General features: G+C 34.4%; 2 protein-coding genes across 3 annotated transcripts in view; both read right to left on the reverse strand.

Moving 5' to 3' along the window:
- Positions 1 to 7,217, reverse strand: part of gucy1b1 (guanylate cyclase 1 soluble subunit beta 1) — a 47,371-nt gene extending 40,154 nt beyond the window's left edge. Inside the window, exons 1-5 of the mRNA XM_056459419.1 lie at positions 7,037 to 7,217; positions 6,546 to 6,619; positions 5,376 to 5,476; positions 5,041 to 5,159; positions 3,252 to 3,449 (exon numbers count right to left, since the gene is read on the reverse strand). Of these exons, the coding sequence (XP_056315394.1) occupies positions 3,252 to 3,449; positions 5,041 to 5,159; positions 5,376 to 5,476; positions 6,546 to 6,619; positions 7,037 to 7,039 (495 nt within the window). The 5' untranslated portion in view covers positions 7,040 to 7,217. The remainder of the gene's footprint in view (positions 1 to 3,251; positions 3,450 to 5,040; positions 5,160 to 5,375; positions 5,477 to 6,545; positions 6,620 to 7,036) is intronic.
- Positions 7,218 to 9,622: 2,405 nt separating this feature from the next.
- Positions 9,623 to 24,357, reverse strand: gucy1a1 (guanylate cyclase 1 soluble subunit alpha 1). Of its 2 annotated transcripts, XM_056459431.1 has the most exons (8): positions 23,937 to 24,357; positions 23,663 to 23,721; positions 23,138 to 23,226; positions 22,322 to 23,037; positions 16,135 to 16,620; positions 13,228 to 13,371; positions 12,454 to 12,608; positions 9,623 to 10,308 (listed from the first exon to the last, which is right to left on the reverse strand). In XM_056459431.1, the coding sequence occupies exons 1-8, from the start codon at positions 24,168 to 24,170 to the stop codon at positions 10,152 to 10,154; spliced, it is 2,040 nt and encodes a 679-aa protein (XP_056315406.1). In that variant the 5' UTR covers positions 24,171 to 24,357; the 3' UTR covers positions 9,623 to 10,151. The 2 variants fall into 2 exon arrangements, with proteins under 2 accessions (XP_056315406.1, XP_056315414.1); XM_056459439.1 differs by lacking the exons at positions 23,138 to 23,226; positions 23,937 to 24,357 and having other exon boundaries at positions 23,663 to 23,695.
- Between the last annotated feature and the right edge of the window lie 1,433 nt (positions 24,358 to 25,790).

The following is a 25,790-nucleotide window of genomic DNA, read 5'->3' on the forward strand; positions in this document are numbered from 1 at the left end:
ATTTTATTAAATGTAAAAAATAAATACATTTTAAATGTCTATAAAACATTGTATTGAATTAAATAAAATTTAATTGAATTCATTGACATACTCAAAAAAGTATTGTATTGAAGTAGTGAATGTAAATGTTCATTTAGTGCCTCCAAAATGAAAAGTAGCTACTAATTTTGTCAAAGGAAAGACATTGCATCTTGGTGTCTCCATCACATTACATTCATAATAGTGAATTTTGTATATATAAACATATTAAATGTAAAGAATCTACTTTAAAGTTTTTTGTGAAAATGTAAAATTATGGTTACAGTAATGTTCCTGTGTCCTTCATACTGTATGTAAAATAGAACGAACACACTTTTCCTCCCTGTATTTACTAAAACCAATAAAAGAATAAGTGACAAAATTACATTTTATCACAAAAATTTTCAAATTGCAATTGATTTGTATTTCGGGGCTGGACTGTGATGAGTGATCCTTAGACTTTAATTTAACTAAATCCTTAGTCTTTAAATATGTCATCAAATGACCTACAGAATGGGTGATCTGTGATGTAAATTATTATTAATACATTTAAACAACATGTGTGTGTGTGTGCGCATGTCCGTGTCTGCTAAGTTTAACTTAAACTAAATTTATGCGCATAACTGGAATATTGCACATTAAACATGCGAATAAAGCAGCATTTACATCCAAGTAGTCAAAGAGAACAAAATCATCACTTCCTGATAACTGGCACCAAATATAAACAGTAAAAACGAAATTTGCTACAGTAAGAGAAGCTTCATGAATCTTTTCTTTATTTAAGAAATGACTAAATGATGCCTCACAAGACAATGCCGGCACGCAATGAACGCATGGTGGCATTTGAAGGCGTCAGACGTGAAGCACAGGCACTCTTGACAGTTCTAGAGATCATTAAGAGATCGTTTTTGAAAATGACATTCCATGTAGTGTGTAACACAGCTGTAAGTGAACTGAAATATCCAGCTAAGGCTTAAATTTGAAAGTGCACAGTTTTTAAAACTATTGATTCATCTAAAAAAAAAAAAAAAAAAAAAAAAGGAAAGAGTCGACTAGACTAGTGGTTAGAATGAATTGTCTTCAAAACGAGTCTTTAGCAGTTTCGGCGTGACGTGGCTACGAAACATAAGCCCCGCCCAATTGTTGCACGCGCAAACCTGAGAAAATTTAAATCCCGCCCACTAGCCCAGCAGCAAATTCAAACACATCCTGAGTCATGAAGACACTGTGCTTACCTGGGTATTATTGGAAGTGTAAGGGAAATGGGCGATTCATTCATTAGTTAAAGGAAGAATCAGAAAAGACTACTGATGTATGAAACTTGTGAGACGAATGGACAGACAATACACCAGGGGTGCGTGCAAAATAAGGCCAGTTTATTAGGCACAAAGGCAGCCAGCTGCAGGTGAGGAGGAGCTCTGGTGAGCGCTACAACCCCCTAGCTAGGGATGTGATCTCTGGGCAAAGCAGAGTACAGGTAAGCCCTGAGAACATATAACACTTCACGCAAGAGGTGCAACAGCAATGATTGCAAATAGAAATGATGTAAGATACAGCTGAGAAGGGAAAAAAGCTCCAAAATGAAAGATAATTAATGATATCAGACCTGGCCCAGGACACATTTCATAAGTGTAAGTAAAAGGCTGTCTCTTTGTTTTCTCTAGCTTGCAAATGATATATTTAATTGTGTTTTGTTACTTGTAACCGTTTGTACTGTATAAGGTTAACTCTTTATATTCTCATATTGCGTCTAATGCCACGTTGAAACGCGACGCGTGCCGCTTTGTTTACGGATTTAAATGCATTTCTGAGCTTGTGTTCCACTGCCGTTTGTCGTTGCTATGGCCACCATCAGCTGTTCCTACACACGTGCAGTGGTCAAGGTTCAGAATAGTTTAGCTTTTGCTGCTGTGTGGATTAATACTGAATTTTTTAGATTTTAGATTAAATTCAACTTTATTGTCATTACACATGTACACGTACAAGGCAATGAAATGCAGTTTAGTTCTAACCAGCAGTGCAATAGCAGCAAGTGCAGGATACAGGTATAAGTTATAAAGTGTAGTTGTAGAAAAACTATGGTAATATTTACAGATGGATGTACTATAAACATTATATACAGGTTGTATTAGCTATGAACAGCGATTTACAATAATTAAATATATGTACGGGATGCTATTAGTAATCAGAAGTGTGCAGATAGATAAACATAATTACAAATGTATATGTACAGTGGGTGTGTACATAATTAGAAATGTCCATGTGCAGTGGGTATGTACAGTTCAAATAAGTGAATCAGTGCAATGTAGTGCAATGAATATGTGCAAATTTAAATGTGCAAATGTTAAACAGTGCAGTGATTGTGAGGAGTATAAGTTAGAGGGGTGTGGGGGGTGTATTGGGGGGGCAAAAGAGTCAGTGAGGGGCAGAGTTCAAAAGGGAGACAGCTCTGGGAAAAAGCTGTTCCCCAGTCTGCTGGTTTTTGTCCGGGGGAGCCTGAAGCACCTGCCGGAAGGCAGGAGAGAAAACAGTCTGTGAGCAGGGTGAGAGGTGTCCTTAAGAATACTGCGTGCTCGGCGCTTTGGGTACAAATGAATTGCTGAACGATTCATATGGGAGTCGCTGGGATAATTAGGTAAAAATAAATTCATATTATAAGACCATGATAGTGTTTTTTGACCTTGCCTGCATGTCAGTATGTTGTTGGAGACCCATAAAACTGAAATATGACCCTTTTTAATGTATAATATGCGCTCTTTAATAATATAATAACACTAATACTGAAACGGTTAAGGCATTTTAGAATGACCAAAACAACATTTTAGATGTTTTACAATGTGCTCAGCATGCTGGTTTGTCCATTCACACACATTTTAATGATCACATGATCTCTTATAACAAATTCACATGACTTTTTTAATGCACATGCTGAAATTTGTTGGGTAAAAGTGTTTCCATCGTAGTTTATGCGCATCTTTTCTTATCGAATAAAAAGTTTATCCTGCTCAGTTATGGGCGTATGTTTTTTGTGTTTTTGTGCATATGTTTATGCACTTCTTGGCATTTCCATCGACCGATTTTTTATGCGCATATCCAAAATGAGTAAAAAAAATAGGTGGATGAAAGCGTAGCCATTGTTATACATGATATGATTTTGTTGTGTATTAACTAATATGAACATATTAATCTACCAGGAAAATTTGTATGTGATCATGATCAATGCACAAACCAACCTTCATCTCAATCTCAGTTCCATGAATCTGCTGTGCAACCGTCTTGATGATCCCTATGACGATGTCCTGAAGACCCTCTCTCTCAGAGTAATAGTGGAGAATAAGGTTGTTCCCCTTCTCTGCATCCGTGCAGCGGAAGGAGGGTGCACGCATGCCAGGATAGATAGTGCCCAGATGGTCATGTAATGCATCCAGATTCTGAAAGAGAGAACAAGATGATCTGTATGTGGTGATGCAAAGAGAAGATTTTTGCTTAGCCTGACTAACTGAGTCCAAAGAAAAAGAGGAAAAACAGGGTATTTAGTTTGCAGTGTTGTGGCTTTCAAGCTAGCTTACTAGCTATTAGCATGCTGCTAAATATTTAAACTAAAGGCCAAGCAAGGCAAGTTTATTTATATAGCACATTTCATACCTAATAGTAATTCAAAGTGCTATAAAAACAACAAAGTATAACAATTATTTTAAAATGTGTTAAAATAAACATATTTTAAATAAACAAAAAAAAAAAAAGAAATACATAGAAGTGCAATCTGTGGGACATACCACAGTGCTCATTCAGTAAAGGTAGAGCTAAACAGATGGGTTTTGTCTTGATTTGAATGTGCCCAATGTTGGAGCACATCTGATCATTTCTAAAAGCTGATTCCAGCAGCAGGGGATGTAGTAGCTGAAGGCGGATTCACCCTACGGATTCAAACTACTGAAATCAATCTACCTAAAGTAGATTACAGCAGCATAAGGTAAACTTACAGAAATGATAAGAAATGACGAAAAATCCAAATCCAGGCAGTCACATAGTTAGCAAAGTAAAAAGCTTTTATCCTAAGACAGGGTTACATAATAAAAAAGCCACCACCATGTATCAACTCAAACAAGCCTAACGTTCCATTACATTTAATATATATGGCAAAAAGCAGTATTTATTTAAATTAAATTAAATATATTCATATTTATATAAATATTCAATATTTAAAAATGGCTGAAATGTACTGCTTATTATAGTCTATTACAAAGTTGACTGGATATATTATGCAGCTATAATTGTGTGAGTATGTTAAAATGGATGTTAGACTGTGGATTTTATGTGTGCACTCAAAATGTTATGTGTTATGTGTGTTGGCGTTTCTGTGTGGAGTTTGCATGTTCTTAGCGTTCACATGGGTTTCCTCCAGGTGCTCCGGTTTCCCCCACAGTCCAAAGACATGCGGTACAGTTGAATTAGGTTGGCTAAATTGTCCGTAGTGTATGAGTGTGTATGGATGTTTCCCAGAGATGGGTTGCAGCTGGAAGGGCATCCGCTGCATAAAACATGTGATGGATAAGTTGGTGGTACATTCTGCTGTGGCGACCACGAATTAATAAAGGGTCAAAGCCGAAAAGAAAATTAATGAATGAAAAAATATTTTGTAAACAAACCAGTGTTTAAACAGTTATAAATCTGAAAAATGTTTGGTGATTGTTAGAATTAGAACTGCATTTGATGAAAATACTGAAATCAGTGTAAAATAAAATAATAATATATGATATTTATTTTTGGACATGGACTATTTGTCCACTTAAAAAAAAAGATTATAATATATATTACGGTATATTATATTATATTACATTACGTTATATTATATTATATTATATATTATATTAATATAATATATATAATAATGATAAAATCACTTTTACTAAAAGTATGATACATGGAATGTGTGATATAGAGAACAGTCAGTGTTGCTTGTGCCACTTTCTCAACATTGCTGCTGATGATTTTTGGCTGATAAAAACAGAAGCCTCTTACTTGTAAGAATTCACGGACATTGGAGCCCAACACTCGCAGGATGGTGTCGTACCCAGATTCCTGACAGAACTCAAAAAACATTTTCCCAAACATTTGCAAGATACCACCGGCATCCATTTCTATAGGAAGAGACACCACATTTTTACAATTAAACTACACAATTTTGCTTTATTTTAAAAGTTATAACACCAGTTAATCACGATGTATTTCTCTCAAGCTGTGAGCTAAAATTGATTTTGTTATGAACATTTAAACATAAATAACAAATAATTAATAAAGAAGCCAGTCATTTATACATCTTTCAAAAACAAAAAATCTAAGATAAACACTCTTACTTAGAACTTTGCTTGCAGCAGCAACAAGGTCATATGTTTTGGCATCTTCATAGATAATTCTGACCAGAAACTGTCCCTCTACATCAACCTGAGCCTCTCTCCTGAAATAAAAACAAATAAATGAATGAATGAATGAATGAATAAATGAAATGAATGAATGAATGAATGAATTAATGAATAATGAATAAATAAATAAATAAATAAATAAATAAATAAATAAATAAATAAATAAATAAATAAATTAATTATTAATTAATAAATTGAAGATTTTTACACTTAAAATGTAGCTTATGGGACTTTAAAAAATTGTTAAAGTCTGGTCAAAAATAAATATTCTTGACATACAACTAAACTGAACTGAAAACATAAAAACTCAGCATTAACTAAGAATGATGACCAAAAGGCAGTTCAGCCAAAAAGTCGCAATAAAATCATGAAGGGAAAACGCTTGTAAAAACAAAACCTAAAAATAGAAAAAGAAACATCATTAATCACGTCTGTTACAGTGCACTGAGATACGTTGCTAACCTTGAGATAATACTGAACGTGGCAAAAAAAAAATAATAAATGCTGCAGTGACTGAGTCCAACTACTTTAACATTGCCAGAACACAGAGTGAGACTCAAGCTCATGACTTGAGAATAAACAGGCTCTAAAACATGTTTACCTTACGAACAGCTGTGACTTGAAAAGACTGCTCTTAAAAGTCATGTCAAAGAGACGGAGGAAGTTAAATAAGGCTGAACTCTGTGCAATAGGAAAAAGTTGTACGCATATCATGACCTCACCTCATGACATTGTGTGAGTGATTTCTCATGCTGTAAACTAATGAAAAAGAGTGTGTGGTAGTAATAACTGGGTTATGGATATCATAAATGTGCATAATTGATCATACATTGTTTTTGCAAATGGAACAAATTTTCCACCTTTTAATGTATTAAGATAAAAATGCTGAGAATAAAATTGCAATTGCTGAAATTATATTTCATTTTCAAAGATTTCAAATTACATTTTTGTAAGTGCCATTGCACAATGATGGTCACACACACTTCAAAGTTAAAATTAAAACCCAAGAACATTATATGCATTTCTATTAAAACACAAACATAAAATAATGAACAAACATGAAAAGAAAATCTTAGATATAACAGAAACATTTTTTGAACTCACTTAATGTCCTCCCACACATCTGGACCATAATTTCTCAACACCAGAAGTTCCAGTGCGTGGTTCACAAAACCATACTGTCAAAAAAAGACAGAAATATACTGTTGAAAAATTCAAGCCTAAGACATCTTTATGTATCTATACGTATAGACGACAGATTTGACAGAATTACAGATGAATGCTTTATTTGCCTTCTCGTTGTTTACATATTCAGCGTTCCTCCTATACAAACATACACTTGTGCTTTTTGTGCGTAAACGAAAACATGAGCTTTCCGGTCCAGGATTTCAACATTTAATCACACAATGATTTAATCACACGATAATATTCCCCTATAAAACACAATACTAGTTTCGAGTAATGACTTATTTTCCCTCGTTTTTACACAGTCGACGCTACCGTAAGCTGTAAAGCAAATATTTACGTAAATGGCGACTAGAGAATAAATGTAGCGCATCCAAAACTGCATTCATATTATTGCTAACGTTACATACCATGTTTCGATTAATTCGCCAATCCCCGGTTTCTGATGTATTAAATCACTAAACACCAGCACTGACAAACTGTACAGCTGTTACGGATGAAACGACCATTCCTGAAACGAGCGCTATGTTATTGACAAAGGATGTAGCCAACGGGAGCGCGAGGATGCAAAAAGTACACACAGCTGGTTCTGGCATTTGCATTACGCTAGATCCCGGATTCAGAATTATACTACGTTCAAGGATCGGCTTATGAATATTGATTACGCAACATGACGTTTGCGCAGAAGGACCTATCTGATTGGCTGTAAGAGAGACGTTAGTTGGTGGACGCCAATCAACTGCAGATTGAGATTCTTAATATGGTTGAAAGTAATGAATATTAATTAGATTACGTCTCGTACACTCCGGTAAGGTTACCAAGCAACTCCAGCATGACCCTATTAATATTCATTGACCAAGGAGCAAGTTGAATGCTGTCAGAAGATATTATCATTGGAGTTACTTAGACGGATTGCAAGATTGTAATGAATCTAAATAATGAATAAGGGTACCTAAAACAAGAAGAAAAAAACATTTTAACTATATATATATATATATTCATTCATTTTCTTTTTGGCTTAGTCCCTTTATTAATCTGGGGTCGCCACAGCGGAATGAACCGCCAACTTATCCAGCATGTTTTACGCAGCGAATGCCCTTCCAGCCGCAACCCATTTCTGGGAAATATATATATATATATATATATATATATATATATATATATATATATATATATATATATATATATATATATATATATATATATATATATATATATATATATATGTCCGGGGTTTATGTGTGTGAATGAGAGTGTATGGGTGTTTCCCAGTGTTGTGTTGAGGCTGGAAGGGCATCCCCTGTGTAAAACATATGCTGGATGAGTTGGCAGTTCATTCCACTGTGGTGACCGCAGCCTCAACACAACACTGGGAAACACCCATACACTCTCATTCACACACATAAACCCCGGACATATATATATATATATATATATATATATATATATATATATATATATATATATATATATATATATATATATATATATATATATATGTATGTATGTATGTATGTATGTACATACAGTTGAAGTCAGAATTATTAGCCCCCATTTAATTTTTCTCCAATTTCTTTTTATCAGAGAGATTTTTTTCGACACATTTCTAATTATAATAGTTTTAATAAGTCATTTCTAATAACTGATTTACTTTATCTTTGGCATGATGACAGTAAATAATATTTGACTAGATATTTTGCAAGACACTTCTATACAGCCATATATATATATATATATATATATATATATATATATATATATATATATATATATATATATATATATATATATATATATATATATATATATATATATATGTGTGTGTGTGTGTGTGTGTGTGTGTGTGTGTGTGTGTGTGTGTGTGTGTGTGTGTATGTGTGTCACATATTCAAGTTCAACTGATTTAAACGGTTTCCACTTTTGAGATTTAAAAATATAATAATTATAATACAAATATTAATCATAAAAATAATAATACACAATCAAATTATTTAAACATTGTGTAATTATCTAGATTAAATTACAATTTAAATTAGCCAATCATAATTATTTTACAATTCTGTTTTATGGATTACATGATTATTCGTAGAATGACAGTATGACTCATAATTAATTCCTTATTTGTGGACAACTCTTTATGAAACAATAAGTTACAACATGCTTCTGGTCTATATCTGTATAGCTTTATCATCAGTAATTATTAGTTGTCGATGTCTGGACAGAACTATTTAAAATATGCATCCTTAATAATTCTTCGTGTAATCCAGGGATTCCCAGCCCTCTTTCTTTGACAATATTCACCTGAAGCCCTCCTAAGATTTTAAGTGTCAAAAATAATTTGAAAGTAAACCAAAAGCAGTTGAAATGCATTAACTAAAATGAGATAACCTTACTATGTAATTTACAATAAGTAGAAATTTTAAACAGTCCTGATATATTATGTTCTGATAATTATATTTTGTATTGCATCTTTTTATTTCTTTTAATAAAGCATGCAGATTCTAGATTTAGGAAATACACCACATGTTCTGTTAATGTAGACATTGCAAAAATCTCTCATATGAAGCTAGGAGACGACAGAATTTATAGTCTTAATGAAATCTAAATTGATTATGTTTATTTTAGCACATGTTTAGTCTTGACTAAATAATGGACTAATAAATCTGTGCTGGTAATCAGCTGAAAAATTTAATCTGTTTTAATGATCTAATTGCAATCTACTGGCAGTTCTTCTCTGATGATGCCAGTTAACCACGCCCTTCAAAACACTAGTTTGCTGCAAGTGAAAGATGAGAGAAAGCAAAAGAAAACTCCGGCCCACTACTAAATATTCTGTCATTTGGAAATACCTTATCACACTGAAATAAATATACCTGCAGCATCAGCAGGTTCCTAGTCACGCATACTTTATTATATATCTTTTAGCGTTATCTCTTTCACTCTTTTTATGAAAAAAGCTAGTTGCATTGTAACATCACCATTAAACAAACCAAGCCTTGAGTAAAGCATGTTTATTACAGATCTATTACAATACAAAAAAGTCACAATGTTTACTTTAAAGATGATTGTGCTCGGGCTCTGCCGAGGTGAAGCTTTACTGTGTGCTTAATACAATGACGTGCTCTATAAAGATTATTGAACTGATGCTTACTGTAACTCTTATAGACGATTATAAACGTTTCTCTGTCTAGACTCTCTAGCATTTAAAGAAACAGTCAGCCATTGTAGATACGAACGTGGATGACATTCTTTGCTTTATATTTTTGGTATACAGTAAGGAAGTTAAAACAAACCATATACTTTATTAAAAAACAAAATATGACCTGTCAATCAAATTCTCACACTTAATTCCGCTCTGAGGAAACCTGTGCAAATCCTTTCGATGAGTGTTACTTGATAGCTTTTTGGCAACATTCAACATTTGGACGATAAACTACCTCTGACTCAACTAAAAAGATACACAGAGTGACAGGCAGTATTAACCCACTCCTTCCAGCATTTGTCGTATGAGAGGTTTTTACGCATTCATCCACTGGGCTGAGTTTCCTCTTGAGCTGCATTTGTCTTTTGATCGTGAGCCTGGAGGAAGTAACAAACTCCAGGGATGTCAGTGGGGAAGTTGGGCGGAAGATCCTCTCTTGTCCGGGGTATGAGAGTAAACTCTGGACAATCTTTTAACAATCTGAAATAGAAGAGAAGTAACAAACTGTCCTAAAGCACACATGCAGATACCCTGTAAAACTGCTAGCATTAAATCAACACACACATGATGATATATGAAAAAAATTGACTTGTTTAGGCTCAGCAGAGAAATGATTTAATGAGGACGATCTTTTGTGTTATTCTTCCAGAAACATAAAAAAGAATCATTTGGAGGAATGTTCCTGCTCTGTGTTTCTGTAAAATGATTGTAGTTGCTTCTACTCACACTTTATTGTATAATAATGAATTCACTGAATAGGTTATTAATGTAAAGAAACTGACATTAAAATAATTACTCAGATATTGCAATACATATCCTTTACTAATTCTCAACAATTTAGGTTAAGAAAATTTAAACCTAAAACCAAACATAAACATAGTTTGGTTCGAGTGCTTCAAAAAACCACACCCCTCACTGACAAATGTCCAGAATTTGTCCCATACATGAGCTAATTTGTCCTATTTTGACTGCTATGCCATCATAAATTGTGAAAATAACTCATTGAAGAAGGCTTAAGACTGAGAAGAAGTGTACCTTATTCTTGAAAAATGTGTGAAGCAACAAAAAGTTAACTTTAATACTAATGAGGCTATTGTTGTTATCCATGAATTTTCAAATGTACTTTTTACAAGAGTGTTTGGACTCTCAGTAGTGATTATTAAACCACACTGAACTGAGCTAAACTGAACTGAACTTAAACACTGAAAACTGAACTGACACTGTTTCAATTTACTATGATCTTCTATGTGAAGCTGCTTTGACACAATCTACATTATAAAAGCGCTATACAAATAAAGGTGAATTGAATTCAAATAATTTAAAGCCTTAACAGATTCTTTTTTTTCCCTAACGACATATGATGTGGTAAATTTGTGTTTTAAAAATAATATGCATAAATACATTTTAAAAAAATATTCCTATTAATTTGAAATTAATATTATTAATTCCTATTAATTTGGTACATCAAAAAGTGTGGTTATGATGACCACCTGACAAGCTAGTCCAGCTAAAAATTGTGCGTAAAATGTCTCTAAAATGCAGTTTAAATGTATTTAAACCTCATAGTTAAATAGAAAATTAAGTGGATAACTACAAAAACCACCCCTTTCACCAGGCTGGCTACGGGGCTGATGAGGGTTATTTGAATGTACTTATGAATAATTAATATAGTAAGTATATGAAACATGTGTATCAAGACACCCCTTAAAATAAAGTGTTACCCGTAATTTTAACAATTTAGCTGTAAGTTCTGATAGCAAAATAAACAGGCAGGGATGCATTTCCCAAAAGAGTTGTAAGCCTACGTGGATCATAAAAACGATCATGTAACTGACCCTAATGTTAAGGTCTGTTTCCCTAAAGCATTGTAACTTAAGTAGCACTTCAAAAATGTTGAAGATCTAAGAGTGTTCTGGAGTAATTGTTAAAGTTAAACTGTAAAGTGATTAGTTACCTAACTTTAAAAAGTGAGTAAAATTGTTGTCTTAAAAACAGCAATTTGACTTTACCTAGTGAGTAAATATGTTGTAACTTGAAACATAAAGTTGAATTAACTCAATTTTTATAATTATGCATAATTAATTTTAAGGCGATGGGTTTAAAATAAAAAAAAACTTTCCAATCAACGGATTTGCTTTTTTTTCTTCTACACTGTAAAACCCAACAATCAACTTTATCAAATGAAATGAGTGTAGTTAATTCGAAATTTACTTGAAAGTCAAGAAAAATAGGCAAAAAAATTAAATAAAAATCTGTCAATGACTAGCATGGATGTTCATGAAAGCCATGCATTTATTGGATATTTTTTATGGATAACTTTATGTTATTTAACCTTAATGTTTTTTTTGTTTGTTTGTTTTGTTTAACCATTTTGTTTGCAGGTTGGTGCGTTTAGACTTGTCCAGACTTGTCTGATTGCTAATTAACGAGATGATGGTTAAAAGTTCAAGATATGACTCCATATAAGGTTATATTTCAGCAATTTGGAAATTGACAGTGACTCCTAAACACGTTCTTGCACAATCATGTTATATGCATTCTTGGGAAACACATGTGAAGTTGCAATGGAGCCGAAATGCATCATTATTGGGAAATCAAGGCCAGGACAGTTGTTTCTGTTTGTACCTGTAAGTGGTGGGACTGACGTTAATCTTTCTTGGCAGGCTACAGGACTCAAACTTGTTGGCTAATGTGACATTATTGCCAAAAAGGCAGTAGCGGGGCATTTTAACACCAACCACACCAGCCAAAACTGAGCCAGAATGGATCCCAATACGCATCTGAAAATAAAACAAAGCAAAGACTCCTTATAGAACAGATTTGCTTTACATATTTGTTTAAATTTCCTCTCAAACATGTGTAATATTACTACTTCTAGGACCATTTTTGATTTTTAATTATTGGTGGATTAATTTTTTATTTAAGTGATGACAACACAATAGATTTAATCTTCATGTCCTACCAAAATGGACTATCTATTAAAGAACCCCTATTATGAGTTTTTGAAAATGAACTTTAACTTGAAGTTTTTAACATGAAGTTTAACTTTTGCCACTGCAGGGATTAATACTAAATGTGTGTCATTGTTATTACTTGGGGTTAGGTTTAAGAGTAGAGTATATGCTGGTGTTTAACTGTATTGCTTTATTGTATTGCTGCAGTGGGCTCTGTAGTTACGGTAGCCGTGGTGGGCATTTCTTTCTGTCTCGTTTCTTTCTGTCGACTTTCTGATTTTAATTTGAGAATGTCTTATTTTACTAACCAACAGTGGCAATTTTGTGTTTAATATCATTATTTGTGCATTGTTTTGCATGATAAATGAGAGAAAGTGTGTTAAACAGTAATAAAAAAGCACTCATATTGATGTTTTAACTACAGAAAGCCTAATGAAATACTTACCCTGATAACCTCACCCATGGGAGTCATGACCTCATCAGACAACTCCATCATTTTTAGAGCCATAAGAGCAATTTGGACGGCATGGGTCGGACTCTCTTTGTGTAATCCTCCTGCTACACAGTATGCATCGCCGATGGTTTCCACCTTGAACACATAAATGAGGACATATGAAAGGTTATGAGAGCAGAGTGCTAAATATTTCATAACACACGTCTGGCTATATTCAAGCTTCGTGGCTGCTGTGAGTTTTTTTTTTTTTTTTTTTTTTTTTTGCCTCTCTTGTGATATCCATGTGTTAAAACCAATTAACAAAACATTACATATATGCTAACTACAAAAATTAACATTCAATATATTATATTATATTATATTATATTATATTATATTATATTATATTATATTATATTATATTATATTATATTATATTATATTATATTATATTATATTATGGCAATGCAGTAGCGCAGTAGGTAGTGCTGTCGCCTCACAGCAAGATGGTCGCTGGTTCGAGTCTCGGCTGGGTCAATTGGCGTTTCTGTGTGGAGTTTGCATGTTCTCCCTGCGTTTGCGTGGGTTTCCTCCAGGTGCTCTGGTTTCCCCCACAGTCCAAAGACATGTGGTATTGACGGGTGAATTGGGTAGCCCTTCCAGCTGCAACCCATCACTGGGGAACATCCATACACTCTCATTCACACACATACACTACGGCCAATTTAATGCATTCAATTCACTTGTACTGCATGTCTTTGGACTGTGGGGGAGACTGGAGCACCCGGAGGAAACCCACATCAACATGGGGACAACATGCAAACTCCACACAGGAACTGCCAACTGACCCAGCTGGGACTCAAACCAGTGACCTTCTTGCTGCAAAGCGACAGTGCTAACCACAGAGCCACCCTATATTATATTATATTATATTATATTATATTATATTATATTATATTATATTATATTATATTATATTATATTATATTATATTATATTATATTATGTAACAGATTAGTTTAACTATATAACATAATTCTGGCAAATCATAACAAATTTCATGCCAAATTTCTTATAACATGAACAGAAAAGATTTTGTGTTAAAATGAAGTATTTGAAATCAGCAATAACAAACTAACTTTTTTTTTTTAATGATACGTCTTGACAGCCTGAGAGACATTAATTTCCTGTTATTGCACATCGAGTATGGAGATATTGGAGGCACACTGCATGAACCAGCTGAGATATGTTGGGAGAAGACAAGAGGGGAATCTATTTTAGGATATAGCTGTCTGTAAGAATGTAAGCAAAGGCAGACACTAAGCTAAACTTTACCTCCACTGTCTTTTACAAGAAATTCATCTCTGCAGCATGTGTATGGGGAATTCGCTACAGATTACATTATCCAACCTCACAGCAGTTTATGGCTCTGCATGTCAGAAATTATTAAATTAATTTTTGTTTGGTTAAAAGATTTCGGGTGAATGATCATCCTCAAATCCCAGGGGCCCGCAGATACGGTTAAAGGAATGTATTTTCCAGAAAGAAAAAAAAACTTTTTTGCCAGTTTGAAGCTAAAAGACCTAAAAAGGAAGTTTCAGTGAACTATATCAAAAACAATCCAAAAAGCAATCCAACACTTATCAAAAGTTAAATGTGACCCTGGACAACAAAACCAGTCTTATGTTGCATGTGTAGCCAGCAGACACACAACGTCATAAGACATTAATATTAGGTAAGATTTAGGTAGCGAGCGTGACGTCCAATAACAATTTGAAATGACGTTGATATTTGGTTGATTTTATGTTGTGTTGGAAAGACATCTTAAACATCTTAAACCAATGTCATATTGACGTCAACTACTGATATTTATTCATTATGTATGGCAACCAAAGTCCAATATCTGATATAGACGTCATAGTGGTAATGTCCACAGAACGTCAAGCTGTAACATCATTAGACATTGATATTTGGTTAATTTTAGGTTGCCTTGGAAAGAAACCAAAATGCAATGTCTGTCAGATGTTGGACATTGACGTTGACCTGACGCTGGGTTCTGACGTCAACACGATTTTACAGGGGTACAACATCAATCTGATGTCATGTTGACGTCCTGTGCCTGCTGGGTATATTTTTGGGAATACACACAAAAAAAGCTTTTTTACTTACATTTTTTGTCTTGTTTCTAGACCAGATATCTAAAAATGTTTAAATCATGAGGCATTTTCTAGACAAGCAAAACATATCGTCTTGTTTTAAAAAATAATGTCTTAAATGAAGTGAGTTTTTCCTTAAAACAAGCAAAATAATCTGACATTATGGTAAGCAAAATAATCTTATCTCAAAAGGAAAAACAACATTATTTTGCTTACTCAATTTGTCAGATTTTTTACTTGTTTTAAGAAAAAAATTATAATTTGGGCATATTATTTCTTAAGACAATATTTTTTGCTTGTCTAGAAATTGATTCTTGATTTAGGATTGTTTAGATATTTGGACTAGAAACAAGGCTACAAATCTATGTAGGAAAAGCATTTTTTGTATTGTAGCCAAAAATGTCAAAGGTAAAAACGATATATTTTTCTTTTATGCCAAAAATCTTTAAAATATTATGTAAAGATAATGTTACATGAAGACATTTGATAAATTTCCTACTGTAAATATTTCAAACTAATTTTTGATTAGTAATGTGCATTGCTAAGAATTTAATTTGGAAATCTTTAAAGGCAATTTTCTTTATATTTAAATTTTTTTTAACTTTCAGATTTCAAATAATTGTATCTCTACCAGGCATTGTCCTATACTAACAATAGAAAGATCCTTTATAAATCTCAATAAAAAAGACATTTATGACTAGTCCAGGGTCACAAATGGAAGTGAACTGCTCTAGATTGTTTTATTTACTACAGTATCACCCACCTTATACACATCCAGCTCACCGCAGTGGTGATCAAACCTGGTGTAGAGCTCACTGAGCATGTTCACCACCTGCATGGGCGTACATCGTGAGCAGATGGCAGTGAAGCCCACTATATCTGAGAACAGCACGGTGACGTGATCAAACTTTTTCGCCTGCACAGGAAGTCCCTGCCACAAGCGCTGAGCGACGTTCCCTGGGAAAATCGTGAAGAGCAGCTCTACAGTTCGCCTCTTTTCTTCCTCCAGGGCCTGGTGTGCCTGTTCCAGTGCAGCTTTGGCTTTGCCCAGACGCTTTTTCAGTCCATCCTGGGCCTTGGTTTGCTCCCCAACCAGAACAACATCCCGTAGTGCATTGTGGATGGGAATGTCAGAGAGGTAAAGACCCCGGCCTGTCAGCTCCTCCAGCTTATCCACACACGGAGAGCCGAGGAAGAGGAGAGCACTCATTTCTGACATGAAGATCATTTGGCCCTTTAGGTCCATATGCTACAAAAAGAGAGTTAAGAGCGTTTTAAAAAGTAAACAATACACATATAACAATTCATCAAAATGTAAAATATATGTTGTTTAAAGGGAAAGTTCACCAAATACTAAACATACTCTCACCGTTTACTCAACTTCAAGTGGTTTCAAATCTATTTCATTTTTCTTTGGAACATAAATGAAGATACAGTCGAAGTCAGAATTATTAGCCCCCCTGTTTATTTTTTCCCCCAATTTCTGTTTAACGGAGAGAAGATTTTTTTCAACACATTTCAAAACATAATAGTTTTAATAACTCATTTATTTTATTTTATCTTTGCCATAATGACAGTAAATAATATTTTGCTAGATCTTTTTCAAGACACTTCTATACAGTTTAAAGTGACATTTAAAGGCTTAACTAGGTTATAATAGGTTAGGCAAGTTATTGTATAACGATGGTTTGTTCTGTAAACTATGGAAAAAAATAAAGAAAGAAATAAAGAAAGAAAGAAAGAAAGAAAGAAAGAAAGAAAGAAAGAAAGAACGAAAGAAAGAAAGAAAGAAAGAAAGAAAGAAAGAAAGAAAGAAAGAAAGAAAGAAAGAAAGAAAGAAAGACACACATAGAGTAGATGGATTCACATAACAGACACCTAGTCTGTGTGAAGATATGATACACTGTTTTATCAGGAAGTTGATTCACGTTTGAGGATCCAACACTTGCATGGCAATTCATAACTTATTGGTTTAGTGGCTAATCCATATGAATTTGTACGATCTCATTCATACAGTTTTGTACAATTTGCTTATCCCCAATAACGATTGGGTTTAGGGTTGGGTGCCACACCTCCTTTTAAAAATCGTACACTTTTGTACGACTGAACAAATATGAATTTACCACTAAACTGACAAAACGTAAAAAATAGTTATGTTTCCTTGTGAGATCAGGCTGGAGGATCAGCACATAAGCGCGTAAAAGAGATGTGTACCTGCAAAAGACATTGTTCAGTCAGATTTGACCCGAACACGATAGGAAGGTTAAAGGGACTAATGATTTTGACCTTAAAATGGTTTTTAAAAAATTGAAAACTGCTTTTATTCTTGCCAAAATAAAATAAATAAGACTTTCTCCAGAAGAAAAAATATTATCAGACATACTGTAAAAATTTCCTTGCTCTGTTAAACAGTCTTTGCTCTGTTAGAAAATATTAAAAAAAGAAAAAAAATATCAAAGGGGGGCTAAAAATTCTGACTTCAACTGTATTTTGAATGTTGGAAACCAGTAGCCGTTGACATCTATAATATAAGTATTCTATGGAAATGAGTAGTTACCACTTTCCAACATTCTTCAAAATATTTGCTTTTGTGTCCAACAGAAGACAAAAACTCAAACATCTTTAGAACAAGTGGAGGGAGAGTAAATGATGATGAGTTTTTATTATTGGGTGATCAATTTAATCCCCTTATACATAACCCATTAAGAGTTTATATGTAAAATTTAGAAACCCCTATTACTTGTGACATTGCGGGCTACTGCAAGTAAACTGCATCCAGCCAATTTATAGCTTGTGCGCATAAAATGTACAAGAGATTGAACGTGATTAAGTGCCCTGCTCACAGCAAGTATATTTTACCTTTTTTGCTTGAACATAAAAAGAAGCTGAAATACCTTCGCAGCAATATACTGAGGGCAAACAACTAGATGCCATCCACAGCTGAGAGTGAAGCTTAGATACAGTATGTAAATATGCACCTCGATCTTTCCTCTCAGTAACAAAACAAACACACAAGAAAACTCACTGCCATCATGTAGCCAGAAGAATTCATTTAAATTAGAATGTTATGTTGATTATAAAGTACATTTGAGACTACAGACTAGTTTTGTACTGTAAAGGTAATGATACACAGAACAACTTTTTTGAGCAATGTTGCCAGGCAATTTTGGGCAACGTTGCCGTCAACGGGCAACCAAATCCAGATTTAATTTTGCTGCCCATTTTCCACAGTGTATCATTACAATGATACAATACCCCATGTATCATTACCATGAAGTGCTTTCAAAAGTGCATTTTTATTCAACGTTTGACATAATCTCAACTGAAACATGAAGAGAGGGTGGAACATAGAGTAGCCCCTCCCCTTTAAAAAACAGCCATTAGTGATTTGTTTCATCACAGCTCTGCCAGTGAATGTCAGATACTAGAAAGCACTTACACATTAAACTTCTTTGGAATAACATTATTTTTATTTATCGTCCTAATTTAAATATGATTTAAATTTGCCTTTACAAGATATATTTCTGTATTTCTCTGGAAATTATCATGTTCTCATCTTACTGTTAATTTTATGTGTTACACTGTAAATATTTATACAAAAAAAGTTCCTAAAGACAATACCTAGATTTAATACTTTTCTCGCTCAAATTTCATTCAATATTGAATCTCTTAAGCTTATAAATAATAAGAATAATATTAAGTTTCTTAAAGCTTATGATAATCTATTTTCTTAATGATTGAGGATTTGTAAAGTTTTTTTTCTCTTTCCTAATTTTTTGTTATTGTATTTTCTCTTCAGTGTAGTGATTTTTCTGTATTCAATAAAAAAATAAATAAATAAGATAAATAATAAGAAAATAAACAAAAATAAATTTAAAAAAATACTAGAAAGCATTTTATTGGTCAAGATTTGATGAAAAACGGAAATGTGAGGTGACATGAAAAAAAATTGTTCATCCACTGTTTATATCAGGTTTATATATTCTAAACGCAAATTCCTGACACTAACATGTATTCTATTTTCACGGGTACAGGTTTCACAGTACAGAATGGTTATTTCAGCATTATCTTCAACATTGCATAAGTGTTCATTTCATTTGTCCTAGACGAGCTCAACAGGAGCAATGTAAGTATAAAATTCTTTTGATTTCTCCTGCAAAGACATTGCAAGTCTATAACATAAAAGCTAGCTTTTAAAAAAAAGGTCTATTTATATGTTGCATTTTTTCAGTTTGATAAAACACCCACAACTATAAATTGTTTATTATTATTATTATTATTTTTTTTTTTTTTTTGGCTATTTTGCCTTTATTAGATAGGACAGTATTTTAGGACAGGAAGCAAAGTTGGAGAGAGAGAGGGGGGTAGGGTAGGGAAATGTCCAGGGATTCGAACTCGTGACGCCCTGACGTGCTACTGCACCATATGTCGACGCGCTAACCACTAGGCTATTGCGCTGACAAATTGCTTCGTATTTTAAAATTCTTTCATATTACCCCTTTAATGATATTCGTTTTTAAAATCATAAATTAAATCTATGTTGCTATATAGATACATGTTCTTAGAGTTTTTAGATCATTTTGTTTAATTATAATTATATAGCGCAGCACAGTGGGTAGCACAATCACCTCACAGCAAGAACGCTGCTGGTTTGAGCCTCAGCTGAGTCAGTTTGGCATTTCTGTGTGGAGTTTGCATGTTCTCCCTGTCTTCACATGGGTGCTCCGGTTTCCCCCACAGTCCAAAAACATGCGCTATAGATGAATTGGGTAAGCTGAATTGGGTGAATTGGCCATAGTGTATGTGTGTGAATGCAAGAGCGTATGGTTGTTTTACGGTGTTGCGGCTGGAAGGGCATCCGCTGCGTAAAACATATGCTGGATAAGTTGGAGGTTCATTTCACTGTGGCGACCCCGATTAATAAAGGGACTGAGCCAAAAAGGAAACGAATGAACGAATGAACAATTATTCTATATGTATTTAGCCCCCAAAATATGAATATAAGGACTTAAAGCATAACAATAAATACCAGTGAAACATTTCCACCAGCTGTCTCATCAGTGATTCTGCAGTCAACCAATTTATTCTTTCTGTCACTTCATTCTTTCAGTTCATGTTTTTTGGGGGCTAGGCAAGATATCTGTAGCCTCCTCCTCCCCAGCTCCACCTGCCACAAGAGTCTCTTTTATCTTGTCACATTTTACTCTCATGCATTCTTGGGGTTCAGCAGAGCAAATCTTCACAGTCACAGCAGCAGCAGCAGCATAGCAGATCTAGTCAGCCAAAAAACCTATTTACATATATATTGTTCATTAATAAAATGTCTGTTTCAAAATCTTTCAAGAGTTGACATGACTGTATGGATATTTAGTCAATATAAAGAATATAAATCTGACTGTCTAAGTGGAGTATCGTGATGTGAGAGGGATTTTGTTGTTGTTGCTGTTTATCTCCTACTCACTTTTTCTATTTAGGATTAAAACTTAAATTTATTAATCTTGACCATTTAAAACTTTAGTGTTTAAAAACACAGATTAAAGTCTAAACTTTAAGTATACCATTTGAATACAAAAATTTTTACATTCTAAAAAAATGGTGTGTTATTTTAACTCAAACTAATTGTTTTTAGGTATAACACTTTCTAATAACATAGTGATACGAAATAACATAATAATGAAAATTATGAAATAACAGTGAATTATTCCATCAGTGTACAGAGGTTTCAATAAATACAGTTATATATATAAGTTAGAATTTCAGAATTATTAGCCCCCCTTTTAATTTCTATTTCTTTTCTAAATATTTCCCAAATTATGTTTAACAGAGCAAGGAAATTTTCACAGTATGTCTATGAAATATTGTTCCTCTGGAGAAAGTCTTATTTGTTTTATTTCAGCTAGAATAAAAGCAGTTTTTAATTTTTTAAAACCCATTTTAAGGTCAAAATTATTAGCCCCTTTAAGCTATATATATTTTTCCGATAGTCTACAGAACAACCCATCGTTATACAATAACTTGCCTAATTACCCTAACCTGCCTAGTTAACCTTATTAACCAAGTTAAGTCTTTAAATGTAATTTTAAGCTGAATAGAAGTGTATTGAAAACTATCTAGTCAAATAATATTTACTGTCATCATGGTGAAGATAAAATAAATCAGTTATTAGAAATGAGTTATTAAAACTATTATGTTTAGGAGTGTGTTGAAAAAAATCTTCTCTCCATTAAACAGAAATTGGGGAAAAAAATAAACAGGGGGGCTAATAATTCAGGTGGGAGGCTAATAATTCTGACTTCAACTGTATATATATAATGTATCCTTCTCAAAGGAATCTAGACAGGGTTGCTGTGCTATTTCTATCGTATGAGCATAAGGGCAGATCTCATTAATAGAATCTTTGAAGGGCCTTCCATGTCTTGACATTTGGAGCCATGTTCATGCTTTATTGCATTGCCCTTATTACAACAATGATCTGCAACCCGAGAAACTGAGATTTTCCATTAAAAAATTCTCCCTCAGCTATCTCATAAAAACTCATCTCGGATCAGCATAAATATCAGGGAAAACCCTACTAATTACTTTGCACTGATTAGCAGAATCATGTTGCGCTTTTTAATTGTCTATCAACATGAAACCCGAGCTAATCTTTCATTTCTTTTTCTCTTTGATGTCGGTATGATAAAATGACACATAGACCTTCAGAAGCTCACCTTTTGAATGCAAACACAGCACCTGAAAGCATTCAAAGCTGCTAACTTGGATGTTTTCCCTCATTCTGGTTGGCTTGTCTTAGCTAAGCAATAAGCTTGATGTTTGAAAAATTCCCAGGTAAGCAGTTTCACATGTAACTGGGTGGCCTGTTGTTAGCATCAGCAATTTGATACATATGATTCAAAGGCACTTGCATTTTTTGCAGAGGTAGAAACTCTAAATCAACAACAAAAAATTACCTTTCCCGGGCTGTCAGCAGAGCTTGCTCCATGCTGCTTCACCCTTAGCAAGAATTGAGTGTTTAGCATGGTCAAAATATCCTGGAAGCTGGCTCGTATCTCTGGTGAAACAATGGCAAAGTGTTCATTGAAAGCAGGTCTTCTTTGCCCATCTCTGCATCGCCCTAGCCGTCTCCTCAAACCATCTCCAATCTGCATCAGGCCCATTTCCTGATCCAGGAGAATGTGGAAGGGAAAAGTGGAGTAGAGCAGCGAGAGGGGAATGTCTCCGGAAGAGTGTGTCCTCATGGGGCTTGGTGTGAGACTCCTGCCGTCTCTCACCACCACTGAGTACAGCAGATGGGGCTGATGATCAGCCTGTAGAGCGCCACTGTCTTTACCCCCAACATCCATTCTGACCTCCACCCTTGTGCAGTAAAGCAAACACGCTGCCGCCTGGATGATACCAGAGAAGAAGAGCTCAGTGCTGGGAAGGGGATTGAAGAAATAGACGGTCAAGAGTCCTGGATCTTTGTCCAAGCAGAGGATGGAGGCTTGGTGGATGTAACGCTGTACCTCAGGGGTGGGTGGTGTGCTTTGCTTCAGGAGAACGTTGAAACTGTTGAGAAAATCGTGAAGAGCTCCCCCCACAACTCTGAGAATATGACCATCCTCTTCATAACAGTCCCGAAACACCTCCAGACCCAGAGAAATCTTTAGCGCATCCATGGGGATACCTGAGATTGAAAAGATTTCATGTGAAAATACAATCAATTGAAAAATTTTATATATATGCATGTGTGTGTGTGTATACATATGTATTGTGCCTTTTCTTACCTGTTTTAAGGGAGTAGTTTTTCATGACATCGGATAATTGTTCAGCATTGTCAAGTGTGTGAGAGACATCAGAGCTGCATGCTACGGGGCTTTAAACACATGTATTAAAACAGTGTCAGTAAATTAATATATAGAACGAAACAGCATCGACGTTTTAATGCTTTTTCAACTTTTGGTTTAATGAGTAGACTACATTTTAGCAATTAATATAATATAATATAATATAATATAATATAATATAATATAATATAATATAATATAATATAATATAATTAAAATACTAGTTTTTACATTGACAATATGTCATCAAATTGAAATCACTGTGTGTCATATAAATAAAAAAGTGGGAAATACTAATGCAGTACAATTATTGATTACAAGAACGAAAACAAAATCTGTGTCTGCATTTTGAAAATGATCAACACACAGACAAAAACAGGAGTGTATTTAAAAAAAAAACAATATAGAAATTCATGAAAAAATCATAACAGATGATAGATGACAGATCATAAAAGAGCATCTTACCAACTCGTGTCTATTTGCTGTTTAATAACTCTGATCAACGCATTTCGTAATTTCTCGAACTAAAAGGAGAAAAAACATTATTTGTAGCACAACGTGTGGGTATTTGACAGATAACAGACGTTTGTCAGCCTTATTTATTTCTCTTAGGCTACTTGAAATATTACATTTATTATTGTTATGATTACATTTAGACTGGGCATCACGCAGATAAAAAAAAATCCAAATGCAATGTATAAGAATCTGCTGCAGGTACACATCGGATAAACAATTTTACCTCTGGACACACCAGCTTTCGGACGCTTTCTCCCAGTGAATGCAGATTAACTTTGCTCCGGCTTATTTTGCGTCTGGGCAGAATGTTTGTGATATTGCCCTGCACCTCTCTGGATACTGGCACAACATTCACCGCATTGCTTCCCTCAAAGTCCGCTGGCTCCTCATTTCCCAAGACCATAGAAAAGGGGCATTCGCCCGCAATTTTAAGATCCTTCAGTTTAGCGCAAAACATTCTTTGCGTAATGGTCCTCTCCAAACATGCAGCAGAAATATCTACATTGTGAAAATCCGATTGAGACCATTCCTACCCATCCGAGTCAAGGATAAAAGCATTCCTAATGAGCAGGTGATGGAAACAATATAAGCCGCGGAGAAATAATTTGCCCGCGCGACCACGTCTTACCCAGGACTAAGCTATTTCAAACTTATCAGCAGCTATTCCGCCTGCATACAATTTTCATAGTAAATTACAGGGGCAAATGATAAACCATGGATCATTAAGTATGGCCAATCACAGGCACCAGTGGAACCTCCATCTAGCCAATGGATGCGCCAGAATCCAGAGCTCCTTAAAAATGCATTATGCTCGTCTGGAGATGCGTGATGTTCTCCTGGAGATGCTGTGAGCCATGCGCATCATTCAATGAATTGGCTAGTGATTTTTAGAGGCTTGCCGTTCTGCACCGTGTGTTTGCTCGATCCTCAGTTCATTATATGATCTAGGCGACGTCTAGTAAATATCTGTGTTACATATGATCTAATCCTAAGAGCTTCTTGCGTAGCCTTCTTTTACGCGATTTTTAGATTGATACGACGCGCAGATGTAAACGCTCTCACTTGTATCTGTCCTGTATCAAACAGTTTGGACACATACTGCGCTTTGGGCCACCCAAATGTCTGCCCAGTTTCTCACAAACATAAATTGCCATGCTGCTCATTACGGTCGCAAATAGATGTTACATAAGGGTCTCACAGCATTGCATTCTTTCATGGGTCCCTTTCCATAGCAGACAGCCAGGATTTGTCAAGCTAATGAGGAGCACCGAGTTCAGGAGATCACGCTGATTCCAGCTGAATGAGCCTAATTATTTGGATAAACAACTTACAAAATCTCCCTCTGACCATTAAGACACCCTTACATTTTAATTGTAATAATACACGCGGGTAGGTGTTTGTTTTTGCTCGGTGACATGACGTGGTCGAGGTAGAAATGATTTTGAAGATTGCATTTGAGTCCTGCAGACACACAGAGATAGAGGTGAGGAGAGTCTAGTGAAAAACAGATCAATAACATGTACACAGATCAATAAAAACTTAAGATCAGTCACTATTCAATTTTTACCTCACCGGGCTTTGATGAAACACAATAATCAATGATACATTCTGAAATATGCATTTAAATTATGTAAAGGGACAGGGAGATAACAACAAAAACACTGTCTGCCTAACAATTTTATTTTCAAATGACCATCATTTAATGTTATTCAAATTTAGCTGCTCATGCGCAGAAACAAATACTAGAGAGCTGTGGATTAAAAAAAAATCTCATTGTCTTTCCCAGATTTGTCCAAAATAACAAAACAATATGCAGGTTATCAATTGTTTTAACATTTGTCATATAAATTTTCCCAAGATTGTGCCACTCAAAGGAGCATTCTCTTCTTTAGTTTTTCAGCTTTTAATACAATGTAATTTTAGTAAAAGCATTTAAATTTGATAAAAAGGCCCTCCAAATAAACAGTCAGGTGTTTTCCAAAAGTATTAATATTTATTATTATTGTTGTTGTTGTTGTTAAGTCAAAAAACCAAATTTGGGTCAAACATGGACTCTATTTAATACTTAACTTCAAAG

The sequence above is a fragment of the Danio aesculapii genome, chromosome 1, assembly GCF_903798145.1.
Source record: "Danio aesculapii chromosome 1, fDanAes4.1, whole genome shotgun sequence".
In the NCBI taxonomy this organism is placed as follows: Eukaryota; Metazoa; Chordata; class Actinopteri; order Cypriniformes; family Danionidae; genus Danio; species Danio aesculapii.